General features: G+C 51.0%; 1 protein-coding gene across 4 annotated transcripts in view; it reads right to left on the bottom strand.

The window, feature by feature from the left end:
• Piezo2 (piezo type mechanosensitive ion channel component 2) overlaps window positions 1-17,971 on the bottom strand; it is a 286,025-nt gene that overhangs the window by 117,215 nt on the left and 150,839 nt on the right. For all 4 annotated transcript variants that reach the window (XM_023562692.2, XM_063231990.1, XM_063231989.1 and 1 more), the window contains exons 5-7: window positions 13,177-13,339; window positions 5,258-5,471; window positions 3,872-4,085 (exon numbers count right to left, since the gene is read on the bottom strand). In XM_023562692.2, the coding sequence (XP_023418460.1) occupies window positions 3,872-4,085; window positions 5,258-5,471; window positions 13,177-13,339 (591 nt within the window). The remainder of the gene's footprint in view (window positions 1-3,871; window positions 4,086-5,257; window positions 5,472-13,176; window positions 13,340-17,971) is intronic.

Raw genomic sequence — 17,971 nt, forward strand, 5'->3', positions numbered from 1 at the left:
AATTGAGTTGGTAATCATGATGAACCCTGACACAAGGCAAGGATTTCAGCAGACAGCATCAGCAGACTGAGGGCATCACAAACGAGTAGTTAACAGGATGCTAGGCCAGGACCATGACCGAGGGGTCCTCATACAGGACCAGCACTCACACTCTTTGTGACTCCCTCACAGCTGAGAGATGTGCTGTCATGGGGCTGCTTCTTGGTCTTTATGACTGTTTTGCAGATCTAGAGATGAATAGGATGTTGGCCCAAGTGCAGGGCAGAAAGGAGGAAGAGACTCAGGCACGGAGCAGCTGCATAGCAAATGCTTTGCGTCCTGTGCAACTCACACTGCAGATTTCACAGCCTAAGAGGCTGCACTACCAGGGAGAGTTTTAAAACAGTACGTCCAGTAGGTTCAAAGTTGGTCTTAAAAAGTAAAAAAGAAAAAAACTGGAATGATACAGACCACAAGTCAGTAGGATTTACTTTAGGGGTTAGAATTACATTTTTTAAAAAGTGTTTCCCTCTGTCTCATTTTTCAAACAATCTCCAACAGTCACGTATGAGGCCAATGACAAAGACATCAATTCGAAAAGTCTAAAAATAAGGATCCCTCACTAACGTGTCCACCACGTGATCCTGCAGGAACCAGCACTGCCTGCATGGTGTCAGCAGCACGTGTGTCCAAAGGCTGGAGGTGGCGAACACAGTCCCTGTGGCTCTGACTATGTGATAAACACCTCTGAAAGACAACATTCATTTCTCTGTCTGTGTGTCTGTCTATGCTCACCTATGGTTTGAGTTTTTCCAACTCAGTCTTAGGGACCAATGGCAATACATTTAAATTGTGCCTTAGGAGAAAACAGTGGTTTTAAAGATACCAGTTTTGAAGATCTACAATAATAAGCGAGGTCCTATTATCACAGTTCAGGGCAGGGCAGCGGGGGAGACCTGCAACGGGAAATTTACCCACTGCTCTGCTCCACCCCGTCACCCTGCCAAGGAGCCACCCAGCGCCCAGTCACCCACTCCATGAAACACAGGACCAGGTGAGCTGGGAGAGTGACCGTCTACATCGTGGCTGTAAGAAACAATGGCTGCACTTCCTGGTTTGTGACAATTCAGATGAAAAACCTACAGCAAGTCATTGCCCTGCTGGAACTGCTACTGTCCACCCCACAGCACAGCAGGCCATACCCCCGGGGCCGAGCCTGGGCCGCTGCCTGTCTCAGGACGGTTTATGAGTCTGATATTGTCAAAAGGCTAGAAAAACACAAAGGAAAAATACTGGATGAAATGTGACAAAAATATGGAATTCAAATGTCAGCATTCATGAAATTTTAAAATGCCTGCTCACTGACCTCACAAGAAGCTCGCCTGATCTACACAGGCATTTTCAAGATGGTTATAAATATTCCTGGTACAGCGGTGCCTTGACTCATGAACACTTTTGTTGGGGAATAATTTGGTTTGCAATCAGAAGTGTTTGGCATTTTTTTTTGTTGTTTGTAGACTCCACATTGAGTGATGAACGTGACTGTGGCCATCTTTTCCAGAATCATGGAGTAAATCAAGTTCGTGAACCGAGGCACCGCTCTATTCTCTGCCATCAGCTCTAGATGGCAGAAGAGATCCTTAACTAGCAGGGAGAAAGAACCTAAGCCACAGACTGGGGTCCTGCAGGGTATTCACATTTCCAGTCAAGTCATTCCCTGGGGGCTGCTCTTTCAGTGGTACAAAGCGTTTTTTCTATACATGTTTAATAAACCAAAAATTAAATGTCTGAAAGAAACTACAGGACTCCTTTAGTGCAGAAGTAACGGCTGTACTGAAACAGAGCGTTTGTTCCCCGCCACTAAAACACACATGGTGTAATCTGCTCTGTCAGTGTGCCCCGTAACACGTCTCCCTGTGGGACCCAGGGCTGGGTCTTCGGTTTCCAGCTTTGCCCCGTCAGGGCTGGATTGAGAATTAAGACTGTGTGTGTGTGTGTGTGTGTCGGGCACCAGCTTTTATTTTACTGAATTTAAGTGGTTTTGGGATTTGATCCACCAACATGTTGCATTTCTGCACAGTGCAGACAGAAACAAAGCAGCATTTTTATGGCTCAGTGCTGCCCAGGCATTTCTCAAGCACACACGGCCCTCCTTCCCAGGCATCACAGTCCCTGTGCTCTGCTCCTTTGCCTTTCCTAAAACTTTCAGTTGTGGACGTCTCACTGTTGAGGACACTGGATCCAGCAGGACAGTGGATCGCTCCACACTGATGACCTTGCACCAGCCCAGCAATTATCTGAGCTAAGGCTCAGATGTACTCCGGACACTGCAGCACTCAGGACGCTGACTTTCTCTGGATGCCACACCCTCACCCCCTGGCATGCGGCCCTTGACACCAGCATCCAATGCCCATGCAGTATTGCAGTGTGCCCTGCTGGACCCCAAAGCATCCTTAGGGATCGGGTGTTGAACCAGATCTACACGTGTTTGTGGGTGCCTTTCACCCCCTCTGAGTGAGGGCAATCTCACCCCACCCTTTGCACATCTCTTTTCCTTTTTTTGGAAGTGGATGTTAGAGGACCAGATGTTGACCGTGGAGAACCCACACCTGGTTTTGTTCTGTCTTTCTTTGAGAGCCATTTAAAGCAGTCTCTCCGGCTTCTGGTCACATCTCGGCAATATGGTCGGAGGCTGTCATTTAAGGTCACAGACGTCACACACCACACCACACTGAGAGGGGACGGCAAGCTATACACCCCTGGAGCTGTGTGTGTCATCAGCTGGTCATGTGATGACCACCTCTGCAAACCATGACTTTCCCTCTGCAATGGCCAGCAGTGCAGAACTCTTCACCCCAGCCAGTATGTAAGGAGTGATTTTCAGTGGTGGCCAGAGGCCTTTTCTAACCTTTTTATTCCTTTCCCTTTCACTGGCCATGTTATCCTGTAAGGAAGTTTCCTTTTTGACTGAGAAGGACATAGAATCCTTCACAAAATCAAAGTCTACTCTAGATTCTTTATCTTCAATTACATTCGCACAGTGAGGATTTGGTGTAACGGGCACTCGGAACTGAGGCAAATTATCAGCTGTTTCCCTCTCCATGGACATTGGTGTTATTTTTTAGTGTTTACAAGGGGCTCATTCTACTTTTGTTAATCACACACTTGGCCTGTGTGCTCTCCTGAGCTGGTTGCTGCAGACACCATCTAATTGTTCTTGGGTGTAAAGTGCTCCTCCAGGAGATCTCGTGTTGGCCCAGGTGCCACAAGCTGCAGCACCCCTTCTTTCTAACTAGCAGCACCTCCAAGCAAGGGGATCCACTTTTTCCCTCTCAGTTGATTCATCTGATAAGACTAAAGGGCAAGGTAGCTGTCATGGCTTGTGTCTAGACATTCCCCCAAAGCCTCACGTGCTCATAGGTGGAGCTTTTTGGAGGTGACTGAGCTACAGAGTATGAATGTGGATTAAGGGTGTGTGATAACTAAATCAGCCCACTGGTTAGTTAACGTACTTCTGAGTATGGATAATGGAAGGCCTACTCTAGGGATGGGTGCTACCAGCCAATAGCTGTAGCCTGGGTGAAATAAAAGGGAAACAGAGGTTTAGTGCTACTCCCTTCTGTCTGCCCTGCACGGGCCATGTCTCCTCTATGATGCTCCTCTGCCATGCCACCTTGCCTTGGAGCTAGCCAGTTACAGATTTAAGCTCCTACAAACTTGAGCTGAAATAAACCTTTCCTCCTTTAACTTATGAGTGTCAGGTATTTTGTCTCGGCAATGAAGAAGTAACTGAGACAGTGGCTTCCCAGTTCTACCATGTTTTTGCTCAACACTGAAGGTGATTACGTGGGTGGGAACCGTGTAGCCTCTCCTTCCCACCCTCACCCCTCACCTTGCATAGTAGTCGTTGGGGGGCACGGCCTCCTGGAAGAACTGGAACTGGTACAAGTACAGCCCGATCAGGTGCCCCGCTGTGAAGATGGCCAGCAGGACACAGAGGCAGCTGAATAGCAGCGGGTCAAACGTACGGCACCAAGACCACCAGGTGCAGAGGCCAAGGAAGACGAGGAAGTACACAGCCGAGGTCAGCGAGGGCAGCATCATGCCTGGAGACACGGACAGGGCATCAGTGACAGGGACTGGGGCACCCTGCACGGCAGGCCCTGAACTGGGACCTAAGGGGGTCCTGTCTTTGCCGTGGTGACCACAGCTTTGTTATGTGATCAAGTGCTGAATTAGTCATGAAAAAGACAACACGAAAGTGACAACTTTCTAGGTACAAAGAAAGATGAGAAAGACGAGATGACCAAGAGCTTCCTCCACGGTTTCTCAGATGAGCACAATCTGCTTGACTCCCTAGGAGAAAAGCATCTTTCTGGCTGGTTTCTCTTTCAGATGTTTCAGAATAAGTGCACACCCACTGCAACTTTACAGTTTTTCCTTTAGAATGATTTACTATTTTAAGTTTTTTTTGAGACAGGGTCTTGCTATGCAGTTGAAGTTGGCTTTGAATGCACTATGTAGCCCAGGCTGGCTGCAAACTCTCAAGTGATCCTCCTGCCTCAGCCTTCTGAGTGCTGCGACTACAGGAGTGTGGTAGGAGGCATCCGGTTTTACCTCCTTTTAGGATTCATAATAACATTACACTGTGGCAGCTAAAGTCTCCTCTATTTCGTCCTGTTCCACAAAGAGGACATGTAAGAAGAGGCCAGTCCCGTACAGATGCTACAGGGATTTTATTGGGCATCTGAAAAGACTCCTAATTAAAACATTGGGTTTCGTTTCTTTCTTACCCTCTTTTTCCCAGTCAAAAACAGCAGTGTCATTTCATTTTGGCTACTGCTGGGGAGAGCCTGGGGTGCGCAATGCTAACCAGCATCCGTGCCAGGGGTGGGGACCCCGAGGGAAAGATGGAGGTAACTCCACTATGGGCCTGTCAGCTGCACCTACACCTGGCCAAAGTGAGTCTCGGCTGGAGAGCGCAATCAAACTTCCCAGAGTTCAGTGCAGCTCCCCGGGCTCAGTGCTGACAGCCGGGCTGTGGCAGGCGGGGATGCACTGTCTGGGCACCCAGAGCTCACACAAGGAGTGACTCACCTAAACCCAGGAGGTCAGGGCCCTGCCACATGGAAGAGCACGTGACAGAGGTGCACAGAAAACAGCTGAACACATCAAAGCAGGATGGCACAGAAGTCGCTTTCTCAGGACCACGTGTGAGGCTGGCTTTACCACCCGGTGGTGGCGGCCACTGGGTTGCCATCCCCTGCTGACCACTCACCCGAGGAGCCCAAGAGGATGGTGACCACCACCTTGCCGGCAGTAGTGATCATGTTGCCCACAAACTCCTTGAGCCTCGAGGCCACTGAGGCCAGCTGGCGGAACAGCTTCAGCCGCGCGCTGTCCTCCAGCTCGACGTCCTCACCATCACCCCCGTCCAGGTCCTTGTCCTCGTCAATCAGCGCCTCCTTGGAGTCCACTTTCTCTCCTCTGGCCTGCAGGAGTGACAAGCAGAAAATGCCCAGTACGGACCCCTGCAGATGCATGTGCTTTTGTCAGGTATTAGGGGTTGAGCCCAGGGGAATCTGCACTGAGCTACATCTTCAGCCCTTTTTATTGTGAGTTGCTAAATTGCCCAGGCAGGAATTAACACTGTGATGCTCCTGCCTCAGCCTCCCAGAGTGCTGGGATCACAGGCTGACTTCTTACAGGTAGGATAAACTGCCCAAAACCTCTGTTAACCATCTCAGCTGTACCAGTCTGGGCTCTCTATGGTCCTCCTGGTTGTTGGGAGACTCAAAGCCGCCACGGCTCTGAGGGTGCAGGTGGTGTGGCCAAGGCACAGGTAGCCCCCATGCTCCCTGAGGCTATCTTGGCTGCCATTTCAATATTTCCTGGCTGGGTAGGAGGACATGTCTGGGCTCCCTGGCTGCATCTGTGATCACTTCCTGTCTTATCTCTCTGGGGAAGGACACTGGCTCCGCCCAGGGCGGGATTACTAGGAACCTGGTGTGTGGGTGGGTGAACATGTGTCCCAGACACACACAGGCTTTTCATTGCCAAGGTGCCTTTCGCACCTGTCATCTTCAGAGACTAAACGGGAAATTTGGGGCTGACCACGGTCTTTCCCTGGAAGGGACTCATACACGCACTTGTACATGGGAGCTGTCATCTCAAGACAGAAGGGCTGGGAGCAGCAGCCCCGTCCACTCTCCTCCCCAGGCCTGGCTGGACTTGGGGACAGCAGGGCCCAGCTTCTGGGTTCTGGGTCCTCAGGGACACTAACTTTGTCTACTAGACTGTCACGGGACTATGCTCACAGAGAGTGTCTGTCCATGCTGGGTGCTGCTCTCGGGGTAACACACCCTTCCCCAACCCACACTGGCCCTCGGGGATGTCTGCAGAGATCTGGCTGGGACCTGCACAGTTCCCCTGCGGTGACCCCCTAGTGGCACCATCAAGGCCAGGGCTGCGTCAGGAGGGGAGCATGGCAGGAAGGCCAAACACCTCACACCCTTGCTTTCCTGAGCACTCTGGGGTGCGAAGGACTCAGAGAACAGACCCAGGCTCCCCGTGCTCGTCTGGGTGCATGCTGTCCCCGAGCAGTGTCCGGCTCGCCACTCTCTTCTCTGCAGCGAAGCCAGCCTGCAGCCACACACAGGCCAGCACCCGTGGGCTCTCCTCGGCCTACACTGGGCAAGCGGCACAGGAAAAGTGCCCTCTGGGAAGGAAGTTGCTTGGAAGTGAAGAAAAGGACAGAAGGGCCAGGCGTGGGGGCACACGCCTATAGTCCCAGCACTCGGGAGGCTGAGGCAGGAAGATGGCTGAAAGTTTGAGGCCAGCCTGGGCTATGCAGTCAGGACTGTGTTAAGAAAGTAGAACAGAAAAAGAAACAAAGAGACAGAGAGAGAAAGAGAGAGACAGACACAGAGACAGAGAGAGACAGTGACAGAGACAGGATTGAGGCTGCCCAGCCAGGCTGCCGACAGACTCCTCTGGGACTTAAGTTTCAGACACTCGTCCTATGCTTCGGAGTGGCTAACTCGAGGCACCATCAGGGCTGTGGGCTCGGTGAGGCTGTCAGCCACAGCCTGGCCCTCGGTGGGCCTTCTGGCAAGTCACACAGAACTAGCTGGGGTGGAGACATTTCCTAAACCTGCAGGTGGACTGCGGGGTTGGGAGGTCACCCTGCGCCTGCCGACCCTCACAGGCCGGCAGGGTCCCCATCTGTCCTGCCCTCTGGTTTAGTCCTAGGTGCCAACCCACACACCTGAAGTGGGAGAGGAAGCCCACAGAGGCCCTATCCCGTGCTAGGCACAGCTGGAGCTTGCAGGGGCCTGAGAGAAGCGGTTAGCGCAGAGCTTACAAAGCCAGTGGAACGGCCTACAGCTGTGACCTCATCCGACCTGAACCCTGCCCAAAGGCTTTGGAGACCTTTGCCTCCCTTCTCCAACACCGACCTCAACAGGAAGTCCTGGTGTTTGTGACAACATGATGCCTCGGGGACGTGTGCCACATGCTGGCCACCAGGCCCAGAGTACAAGCCACACTCTGCGTGGAGTCTGGAGGGCTGAACCAGGTGGCCAGGGCAAGGGTGGGGGTGGCAGGGGATGGGACAGGAGGCACAGTGATGGGGCGAGTGGACAGTGATGCTGTACCGCACGCTGGGAAGCGGGCTCATGAGAGGATGCTCCAGGTCCTCAAGGTGAGCGATGTGTTCAGGTCACAGACAGTTGGGCCCCTGTGACCCACTCATTCTAAAATATACACAGGCATGCGGACGCCAGCTGCAACCCATAAATGTACTGTTTGTCAAATGAAAATAAAAAGCTGAACACTAAAAAATAACATTTCCTGACTTCAAAAATCCAGTGAATGCTATGGACCCAGTGCTGTGGTCTTTGCACACAGCAGCTTCCAAGTCCCGCCTGTGGTCACCTCCCACCTGCGGCAGCCCCAGACCATCTGCCACCCTTTTAGTCAAACCCATTTACAATGGCGGGGCCCAGGCATTCACGTGCTTGTACCCAGCACTGACTGCTAGGTCTGGGGACAAATTCCAGGAACCATCTGGGGACATCAGGGGGACAACTGTTCAGGCTTCACTTGAGAGACGGGGGTGCACAGTAAGGCAGAGGCTCTGGGGTGCAGGGCTGCACAGGTGTCCACGGCAACCTGTCCTGCAGGAAACAGCTTTCGGCTCCCTTCTTGGGAAACCTGCTTCAGAAACAGAGCTCAGCGCCTCCAGCCATGCTGCAGAACCAGCATGCTAGGAGCCTGTCCCCTTCCTCAGGCTGGTGGGGGACAGGGATGCTTAGCACAGTGGCCACAGGACTCCCAAGGAGTACGGGCCTAAGAGACTTCTAACCACTGGGACTCGCACTGGCCAGGATGGGTCACCTCTCAGCGATGGCTGCAGTGGATGAGAGAGCGCGAGCCCCACGTGGCAGCAAAGGACTACAGTGGGACCCGCCAGACTGGGCTCAACGTTTATGTAAAGAGGATTTCGCTTTCACGTTAAAACAAGCTCACTCATGAGGCAGCATGAACCCAAGCAGCATCCACAGGGAACAGCCATGCACAGGTGGACGAGGGGCCAGGGCCCTGCTGATCTGGGTGGGGCGGGCAGCAGCAAGGGGCCCTGCCACATGGGGCAGATATGTCCCATGTCAGTGGTGTCCAGTTCAAGGAGAAGCGTGGCAGACAGCAGGCCAGGAGCTTCTGGGTGATGCACGGCTGGCAAGGGGACACCACAGGTCCACTCACTTCGGGGCCACCAGCCCACTAGGACAGCCAAAGGGCAGAATTGCCCACAGGTATTTGCAATTTAAATGCATAAAACCATCTACCAAGTATTTTGGGAGCAGAACAAAATGTTCCGAGAACATCTACCAAGAGGGATCTCAGACATCACTGAAGATCAAAGGTGCCTCTGACTCTCTGAAGAAGGCAGACACTGGTGCCCGCTGTCATCCACGGCTCCGTGTTGGGGAAACCAAGGCGAAGCCGACTTAGAACAGCTGGGCTCACTTCTGAGCCTCCTCTGAGCCTACTCTGCACTACTGGGCCACTGGGGAGCCCCTGGTGGCCCTGGTGATATGGCTGGAGGCCCTGGGGACACAGCTAGTCATAGCTGAAGGCAACTCCTCTCCATGAAGACAGGGGCCATGGTTTCCTTAACCCTTCTCATTGTCTAAACGGATGTCATGTAACACTGCCGGCACCGAGAGCTCGCTCACATTGTGACAACACTGCTTTTGCCAAAGTCCGACCACAGACAGGAAGTTCTCCCCCTTCCAAAGGTGAACTTCTGAAGCCCTTTCAGGAGGCACCCTGCTGTATCACGAGATGTGCCAGCATCGAGGGGATAGTCCCAGGGACAGGTTCTCTTCCTGGAAAAGCATGATGTTTGAGGCCTGCAGATACCTGGTCACTATCTGGATTCTTACAGCTCAGAAAAGTTAACGTTGGAGTAACTGTGTCCGCCTGCTTGGAAATGGGCCAGGACATCTCAGCAGGAGATTCTGGACTCAATCTAAGCACCTAAAACCAGGGGTTCTTCCTAGGCTCCAACTCTTGCTCTGTGAAAGACACAGCCTGGGGCTCAGAGCTGGCACTGGAGGTACACCCATGGGCTACTTTCTGTGGCAGGCTGTGGATCTGTGGTGCCCCAGGGAGTGGAGTGTCAGGAAGCAGGGCAAGCTGAGGTGCAGAGCAAACCTCAAAGCACATTGCCTGGGCCTAAACCTGGAATCTCTGCTTACAGTAAAATATCCTTTTAATCCTTTATTTTAAAAAAATTATTTGATTTGTTAGGCTATTAAAAATTGCCTCTTTATACAGACTGAATTTTGACTGCAGTTTCTATTTGGACAAACAACTCATCATAAGCTTGCTTTGAAATACATGAAAATATTATTTGTCTAACGGGCCTCAGGTCTCAGGAATGCAGTTTCACCACATGGAGAATCCTTTACCACATGATTTAATTTTCACAATGCAACTCATTTTTTAAAGGTTTCAGAATAGGAGTTTTGGGCTGAATCCTACTTGGCAGATCTGCTCTGACTTGAAATGAACAAATAAACACGATCATAGGTAGGTCTGATGAGAAACCCTCCTGGCATGTGAGGAGCCGCTGCCTGGACGAGCCAGGCTCCACACCACTCTGCAAACATCAGAGTAGGACAAAGCCCCAGCTGCACTGATGCCCTGTGACTCTACTTCCCTAAAAGGATCTTTAAGGGACACTTTGGATTTCGTGACACTTTCAAGCTAGCCCACGAGCACCCCATGAGAATCGCCCAAACAAGGAAACCCCTGGGTACCCCAGGGACTACCACTGTCTTTCAAGGACAAGGCTGCAGCCCAGGAGGAACACCCCAGGAGGGGCTGACAGAGACACTGCTCCACCAAGATGAATGAGAGCAGAAACAGCATCAGCAAACACTATTCTCTTAGGATCCACAAACCCAAACATGTTGGAGTGCACACGCCAAGATTTATAAGCAGCAGCAGGAAGAATGCTGGGTCCTTCAAAAATAAAATAAACCCCTCCACTTGCTTTGGCACGTGTGGGCTCCCACTCCTTTCGGACTTCCTGCTGGTTTGTCACATGTGGGTCAGTCTTGGGGGAGTCACCCACCTCCTGGCCCTCCTGGGCCAGCTGGTTGCCCGGAGTGGACAAAGAGAATGGAGAATAATATCTGCAACTGGGCAGAACCAGATTTCACCAAGAAGGAAGATAGACCTCTCCTAAAGGCCTCTGTCCCTGGCAACACGGGTTCTGTTCAGGAGAAGCTCTGAAGTTCCCACCTGGTCAGCTAAGTGGAATACAGGAAACTCCTTGGAGTGGGCTGGTTCAAACGCGGTGTCCACTCTGGTTTCCAGACTTCTCAGCGGACCTCGAGTTTGAAACTGTCCACTGCTCATGTGGGGAGGTGGAGATGAGGCCTCGAGGAGCAGTTTATCCCGAAGGCAGGCACTGTGCTGCATGTACCTCCCGTGACATCTGATTTAACATGCACAGCCCCCACGGTAGATCAGCATTTACGTCGCTCTTACTTTACGTTTTTAGTGGTGTGAGCTGAACCCGGACTCTGCACACACTAAGTGCATGAACTACGGCTGAGCTATACCTCTCGCCCATTAACCCGTCAGGCGGAAGAGAGAGGGCAGACCCGGCAGGCATCGCACGGCCCTGGAGTTTCGGCAGCTGCCCTCGGCCCGTCACCCACAGGACAAGGCGTGACCCCACCTTTAGGAATCAGGGCCAGGAATTCAAGCTGAGGGAAGTGTTCACTTCTGCTGAATAAGGACAACTTTTAATAATGCTTTAAGCAATAGTTTCCAAAACTATAAATATACAATGAACTAAAATGTGAAAACAAATATTCACAATTTAAATTCCATGTCCTAAAACTACAAAGTCAAAAATTGTAAAGTCACAGTTCAATCCATTTCTAGAATTTCTAGATGTGAAGGCAACACTGTTAGCAGCTCCTCTGCCTCAGCTAGTTTTCACACCATGCATCATTCTTGCCCTAAAGAGCATCAGAATATTCACCTGCAAGGTGATTGCCCGTCACTGACCCTTGAGCATTTCAGGCAATAACAGAATTTCTCGTTTGCCTCTGCTTGTTGGATTATGCCCTCTCTCTACTGTCTTGCTTTGACATGGGTTTACAAGGAAATTTTCTGCTTAAGAGTGAAGGACATAAATCACTTGCCGCACCTGAGAATTTTCTTCCTTTGATGTCTTAGTGGCTAACGTTCTCAATTATATAATTTCTATTACTGTACTTTTCTCTTTTTGGCACTTAGTATTGACCCTAGACTCCTGCACTGAGCTATATTCCCAATCCCTTTTTATTTTGAGACATGGTCTCACTAAGTCAGTCAGCTGCCCTGGCTTCACTACTTGTAACCTTCCTGCCCCAGCCTCCCAGAGTGCCGGGCTCACAGGCATGTACCATCATGGCTGGTTTAATTGCTTGCTAAAATCTGTGACTGAAAACATTTGCTAATTCCAAGTGTCTTGTATCAAATGTCCAAATCAAGTATTTCTGAGTAACTTTTTTCTTTGCAAATGTCATTTCTTTTTCATTTAAAAAAGCAATGACTTTTAAATTGATGTCACCTCACCCTGTGTGATACTTATCAAACTATCACAGTGTTCTGAGCAGGTGGGGGACAGTGTGAGGAGGAGTCTGACATCCTCCTCACACTGAGGAGTGAGCCTGAAGTGTCTCTGTGATGTGATGATTTTAACTTGTTTAGGAAGACATGGGATTCAGCCTATACATCGATTCACAGATGGAAAGAGAAAGAAAACATCGAATTTAAACACAATAAAGTACTACTCTGCCATAAAAAGAATACATTTCAGTCATTTGTAGGAAAATAAATGAACTCGAGATCATAATATTATGTGAAATAAATCAGACATAGTCTTAAATATCACATTTCTATTTATGAAAACCCAAAAAGTAAAATAATTTAAAGAACAAAAAAAGGAATCAGGAAGCTAGATCTGCAAGTAGGAAGGACCAGGAGGTGGCAGGGGAGGCAGGGGAGGTAAAGAGAGCTGAGATGTGCTGCCTACGTCACCAGCCCACCACCACGAATGCAGCCGCTCTGTCTGCAAGCATGCACTAAGAAAAATACATTTTAAAAATAAAGTGCTGCAGGTCTAAGGGTTACTCTAAAAAGTCTTTAGAAAACATGGGTGAAAGTGCTTCCCTCATTATTTCCCCTCCTCCCTCAAGGCTCTCTTATCTGGGTGCTTTCCCCTGCCAGAGAGCACCGCAGCCACGCCCAGGTGAGGAGACAGGAGGAATGTGTCTCTCCAAGGAAGAAAGTATGTGTCTCCCTGCCCTAGGATGTTAATTCTCTGAGTGCCCCACAACAGCCAACGTGGAGGAGCAAGTGGGTGGTGACCCATGGATTTCTGTAGTGGGCAGCAGCTCAGATAAGTGACTCGGGGTGACCCAGTGTACCCTGATGCTTCACTGACTCCCCAGGTGGCACGGTGGCCGGAAGGGCGAGGCTTGGTTCTGGTGTCCTGGAGAGCACCTGATGGCCCAGGTGTAGGACTGTGCAAGCCGGCCAAGAGACCACCGGGCATGACAGTGACCCCCCACACCCACCTGGGGCCAGGGTTAGAAATTGAGGCAAGAAGACCCGAGCCGCAGGACTTACCAGTTCCTCACTTTCGAACTCCAGGCTGTCCTGGACCGTTTCCTCCTGTGCAGGTTTCTGGACCATGTTCCGGCAGACAAGCCAGATGGTCAGGCTGGCAATGAACATCCCTATGTCTGGCACGAACACACGGATCCCATTGCCAGCATCAGCGCCCTTCAAGCTAGGAAAGAAAAACTAGAGATGTTCAGCTGTCCCTGGGTGTGGGGCTGCATCTCCCAACAGGTTCTGCTCCATAGTGCTTTACAATAATAGATGCCCAGTTTCTGTCAAGCAGGCACCAGGAAGCTTAGCGCTGACCTCAGGTCTTACAGAATCCACCAAGACGCGGGAGGGTCTTGCATTCCTCCAGAACCAGAAACTTGCCAGTGAGCAGGCTGGAGTAGGCTATGCTGAGCCTGTCAGGAAGTAAGCATGTATCTGGTTCAGAGGCAGCTGTTTGCAGTCTGGCTGAAGCAGCTTAAAACCAAGCGCACACTGGCAGCTAGCAGGTACCATATTATAAATGCAAATAGAAGACAAAAAGTACTAATGTATTTCTGGGGCCCAGCACCTCTCTGGAATCTATACCCTTGGGTGCAGATTGTCGCTCACGCTGCTCTGGGACAGATGGATCTAGGGTACTTCTTGTTCTAATGGCATGAAAGCCGTGTGGGACTCAGCCCTGCATGTGACGCAAGGAACTGCTGCTTCCTGTCTACCACCGGACTCATGACTGATGCTGCTCTCCGGGGGCAGCAGAAAAAGGGTAGCTTTGCCTTCCCTGACCCATTCCAGTGAAACAAAACTCCAGGCCGAGATTTTAGAAAATGTGATGGATGCTTTGGTGTGCAGTAACAGTGTGGGCACTGGGATCAGAGACGCGCGTCCCACTGAAGCCTGCAGTTTGAGCCCTTTTCACATAAGAACACACTAACCCTTCAGAGGCGTCAAACTTCCCAAAGTCACACCGACATGGAGGTGCTGGGATTATAATCCAATTCTGATTAAATTCACATTTATTTGCTCAGTGCCCACATCCTCATCCGTGTGCCCAGGCCACTTCCCTTTGATCCTGATTCTGTGTACAGAGTGAGAGATGCCAGAGCTGAATCCATGTTTCACCTGCAGGTCTGAAAATGGTCACTAACATTTTCACAATGACCGGTAATTTTTAACTATCATCATGGTCACTACCATTTTACATAGAACTTTCCACTGACTTTTTACTGTATGATAGTACATAAGTGTCTTCTAACCCAGGATCTCCCTCAGACCAGTCTAACTGGCTTTTTAAATAAGAATGGCTCGGAAAAGGTATTGCTCGGGAACAGTTATGTGTTTATAAATGGTTCTCAACTCTCATTCCACAAATAAAACAATCGTCACGTGTCAGACATTTTAAAAAATGGAAATGTATTTTATTTTGGGCAATACTAAGAAAATTCAATTAAGAACGCTTCATCTAAACTAAATGCATGATAATGACCTCTGATGGTGGATGTTGTTGTGGGAAAATGTGAAAGTTCACTGCATGCTTTCAAAATGCGCTCCACAGTCGGATGGAGCATGTGACTTAAGACCACTAGAACCAGACAAGGAAAGGGGTCAAGGAAAGTGACTAGGAGCCACAGCCAGGCTGAGGGGAGGCGTGACTGACCCAGTGTGGGGTTGGTGTCCTCAAGTCCCTGTTGCCACTGAGGAGATTCTGGGCAACAGATTTTTATAGCTGTTTCAAGGAAAACAGATTGACTGCAGCACTGTATAAAAGGTGGCACTGAGCTGAGCTGCAAAAGGTTCCTGGGGAGGGGGAGCCCAGCTGTAGCCCCAAAGCTCAGGACAGGGCGGCAGGAGCCAGAGCCCCACCTTCACTGCTGAGGATCCATTAGGCTCCCAGTTCCCAGCCGGTCACTGTGAGGCAACAGCTCTGCTTGATGCTTCTCTGTCCCCAAAGAGACATTTCATCGCATGTATGCATTAGGGGAATATGTGAATGCGGTTTTCAAAAGCAATCATTCTGCCCACTGTGCCACAGCCCGGCTCCTGTATCCCATTTAGAACTCAATCATTGAGCCTCAGAGGCACTAACCCCTTAGCCGGCCTGCTGTGTTAACAAAGCCACGCATTCATCACACACTGCTGAAGAAACGAGGTGGCCTGGAAAGCAGCATGGCACCAAGCACGGTGAGCAGGTCGTACTCGAGCCGGCTGTCCTGACAGGCCTGCTTTGGAGTTTGGAGAATTTTAGACAAAGTACATTCATCAGAGCGCTCATCCTCAGAAATGCTCTGCACCGAGGTAAAACAAGGCAGGGGAAGAAACAGTTTTGGCCAAGTAAGTTCTCAGAACCCACATTGCACACTGTTATCCTCCAAGACTTGAGAAGTTCCAAGGCCAAGTGATTAATTTGAATTCACTTAAAGCAACATTTGGCAAATTTATTTGACCCCAAGACAATTTCTTAAAGATTTCATTTAAGTCCACCACCACCTATATAGCAGAAGTTTAAAAGATGAGTTTTGGAAATGCCACGCTAGGGAACACTCATCAACTGAGGTTTCTGATAAAATATAATTCAGCGACGTAGTGATGTGTAGCGACTCCCTGTGCCCCTGATTTTAATTTCTGAAGTCAGAGACACCTCAGTCCACTCCCTCACCTAAATCTCTCCGTTATCCATGCATTTGCTGAGTGAGCCTTTAAGTCACAGAGCCGGAGGAGAGAGGCCACTGCCTTCCATCATCTCACGGATCACAGAGACCAACACACAGACAGGCTGCCAGGTGGGCTCAGCACATGGTGGGCAGGACCCTGTGGGGGTCGCAGGCTTCCCGACACCCCATTTTCTCTTTCCAGCACCCATAGCACCCAGCTTTCACCTTGCTGAAATTCTACCTAACAAGGTAGAAGATGCTTGCTTAAGGGAACTGGGGCCTGCAGTGCGGGGCTGGAGTGACCCGTCCCCGTTCTCCTCACACTCCGCTGCACCCCTGCCTCGGCTTCTTCCTCACTCTTCTAGTTCCCCGCCTCCGTGAAGACCCCTGAACACCCGAATTGCTGGCAAAGCATCCCAGGCTGCACACACCAGACTCCTGTGTTTCCTGCTGAAATGGCCACGAGCTCAGCAGGCTCGGAGCCCCACCGGATTTCCTGTGATTCTGCACAGAAGCCAGGGGATGGACTCTGGGCTCTGCACAGTGACTCGCACATCTGCACATGCAGGCCATCCTCATCTCCTGCGGGACACTAACAGATGCCCCTTCTCGTACTAGGTACACCTCTTTGGTATTCTAGAGGTTTCCACACTAAGGGCCGACACTGTTTCAAATGCTGTTTTCCTACGTTCCCCACCTTAAAGACTGTTGCTTCCATCATCTAGCAGCCAGGGCAGGGTCCAGGCGCCCGCCTTCTGCTGAGAACGCCCATTGGCTCCGTTTTCTCAAGACAGCCCTGGCCCTGCCCGCCTCCCCTTTCCTTTCTCACCTGGTCCTGGCCTTGGTGCCCTGGACACAGCGGCCTCCCTGCTTGTTTAAGTCCCCTCTTCAGCCTGGGCCTCTGCACGCTCCTGGTCAGCCTTGAGGCATGGAGCAGACAGTGCAGACTGCACCTACAGGCAGTACTTTCTCCTGAACAGACCTGCCCCTCTGCGGCACGAGAGCCACCCTCACTGTGGACATATGGGTGAGCAGGTGCATCTGTGCCAGGCGCCAGCTGCTTCTCCCCGGTTTCCATCCACCAGTCTCCCTGCCCTCTCCACCGAGCAGTTCCTGACCCGCTCCCAGCTCCGTCTCAGCACTGGCTGGCCCCTTGCTCCAGCAGGGAAGGACATCACACACCAGCGGCCAAGGCTGGGGGTCCCTGACCGTCTGCAGCTCTGCTTGGTGCTCCTCCAGCCCCGTGGACAGATGGCAACCAGCAAACGGGCGAACGATTGCCACGGTGGGCTGGCGGACACATGTGGCCCTGGCTGGGTAGGACACGCTGCTCTCTGGACCCAAAGCTTCACCTTCACTTCCCAGGGCCAGGATCAGCCCAGGGTGGGAACAGCAAGACAGACTGGCACGCGGTAAAGACTGCTGTTGCCTAGGGAGTGTCCCAGGATTCCAGGTCACGGATAGAGTCCCAGTTATTTGAATATGTAGATATAATCACCAATATCGGAAGGTGAAAATCATTAGGACATATATTTGGTTCTGATAAATAAATACGTCACAGAAAACAATTCTGACAGTTTTTCCCATGTGCGAGCCAACATGGCACCATCTTCCCAGTTCTCTCAAACCCACTTGAATCACTGGCTTTTTGCACACGCGCCAACGCTCCTCCAATCAGCCAATCAGTCAATACGTCATCTCGCCTGCCCTTTAACTCCACTCCTGTGTATGCCAAATAAAGCTCGCGGTTTTTCTTTGTCTGTCTCAGAGGGTGCTTGGGTCTTTTGGTGGTCTTCCCTTGCCCGCAATAAAGGCCTCTTTCCTTTCTTTCTCTCTTCTCTCTCTAGGACCAAACAACTTCAAAAACAGGAAAGCAAATGTTTCAAGAGCATGGAACAGGTCCGTGTAGCAGAAATTTGTATTTGCGAGTACAAATCAAGTCACCTCGGACTGAGCCCATGTGGGGCGCCATCCCAGGTGCACCGTGGCCATGGTGATGAAGGCCACGCCTGGGAGTCAGCAAGGATGTGGCTTCGGTGCGGTGCACAGGATGGGAGCTGCAGGAGAGACTGGGGTTCTGTGTGAGGAGTGCTGAGCACCTCAGGGCAGGCTGTAACCCTAGCTGCTGTCACTTGGGACTATTATTACCTGGAGGCTGGCGC

This window comes from Cavia porcellus, unplaced genomic scaffold, assembly GCF_034190915.1.
Source record: "Cavia porcellus strain 051 isolate PalLab524CR breed Dunkin Hartley unplaced genomic scaffold, mCavPor4.1 scaffold_20, whole genome shotgun sequence".
Lineage (NCBI taxonomy): Eukaryota > Metazoa > Chordata > Mammalia > Rodentia > Caviidae > Cavia > Cavia porcellus.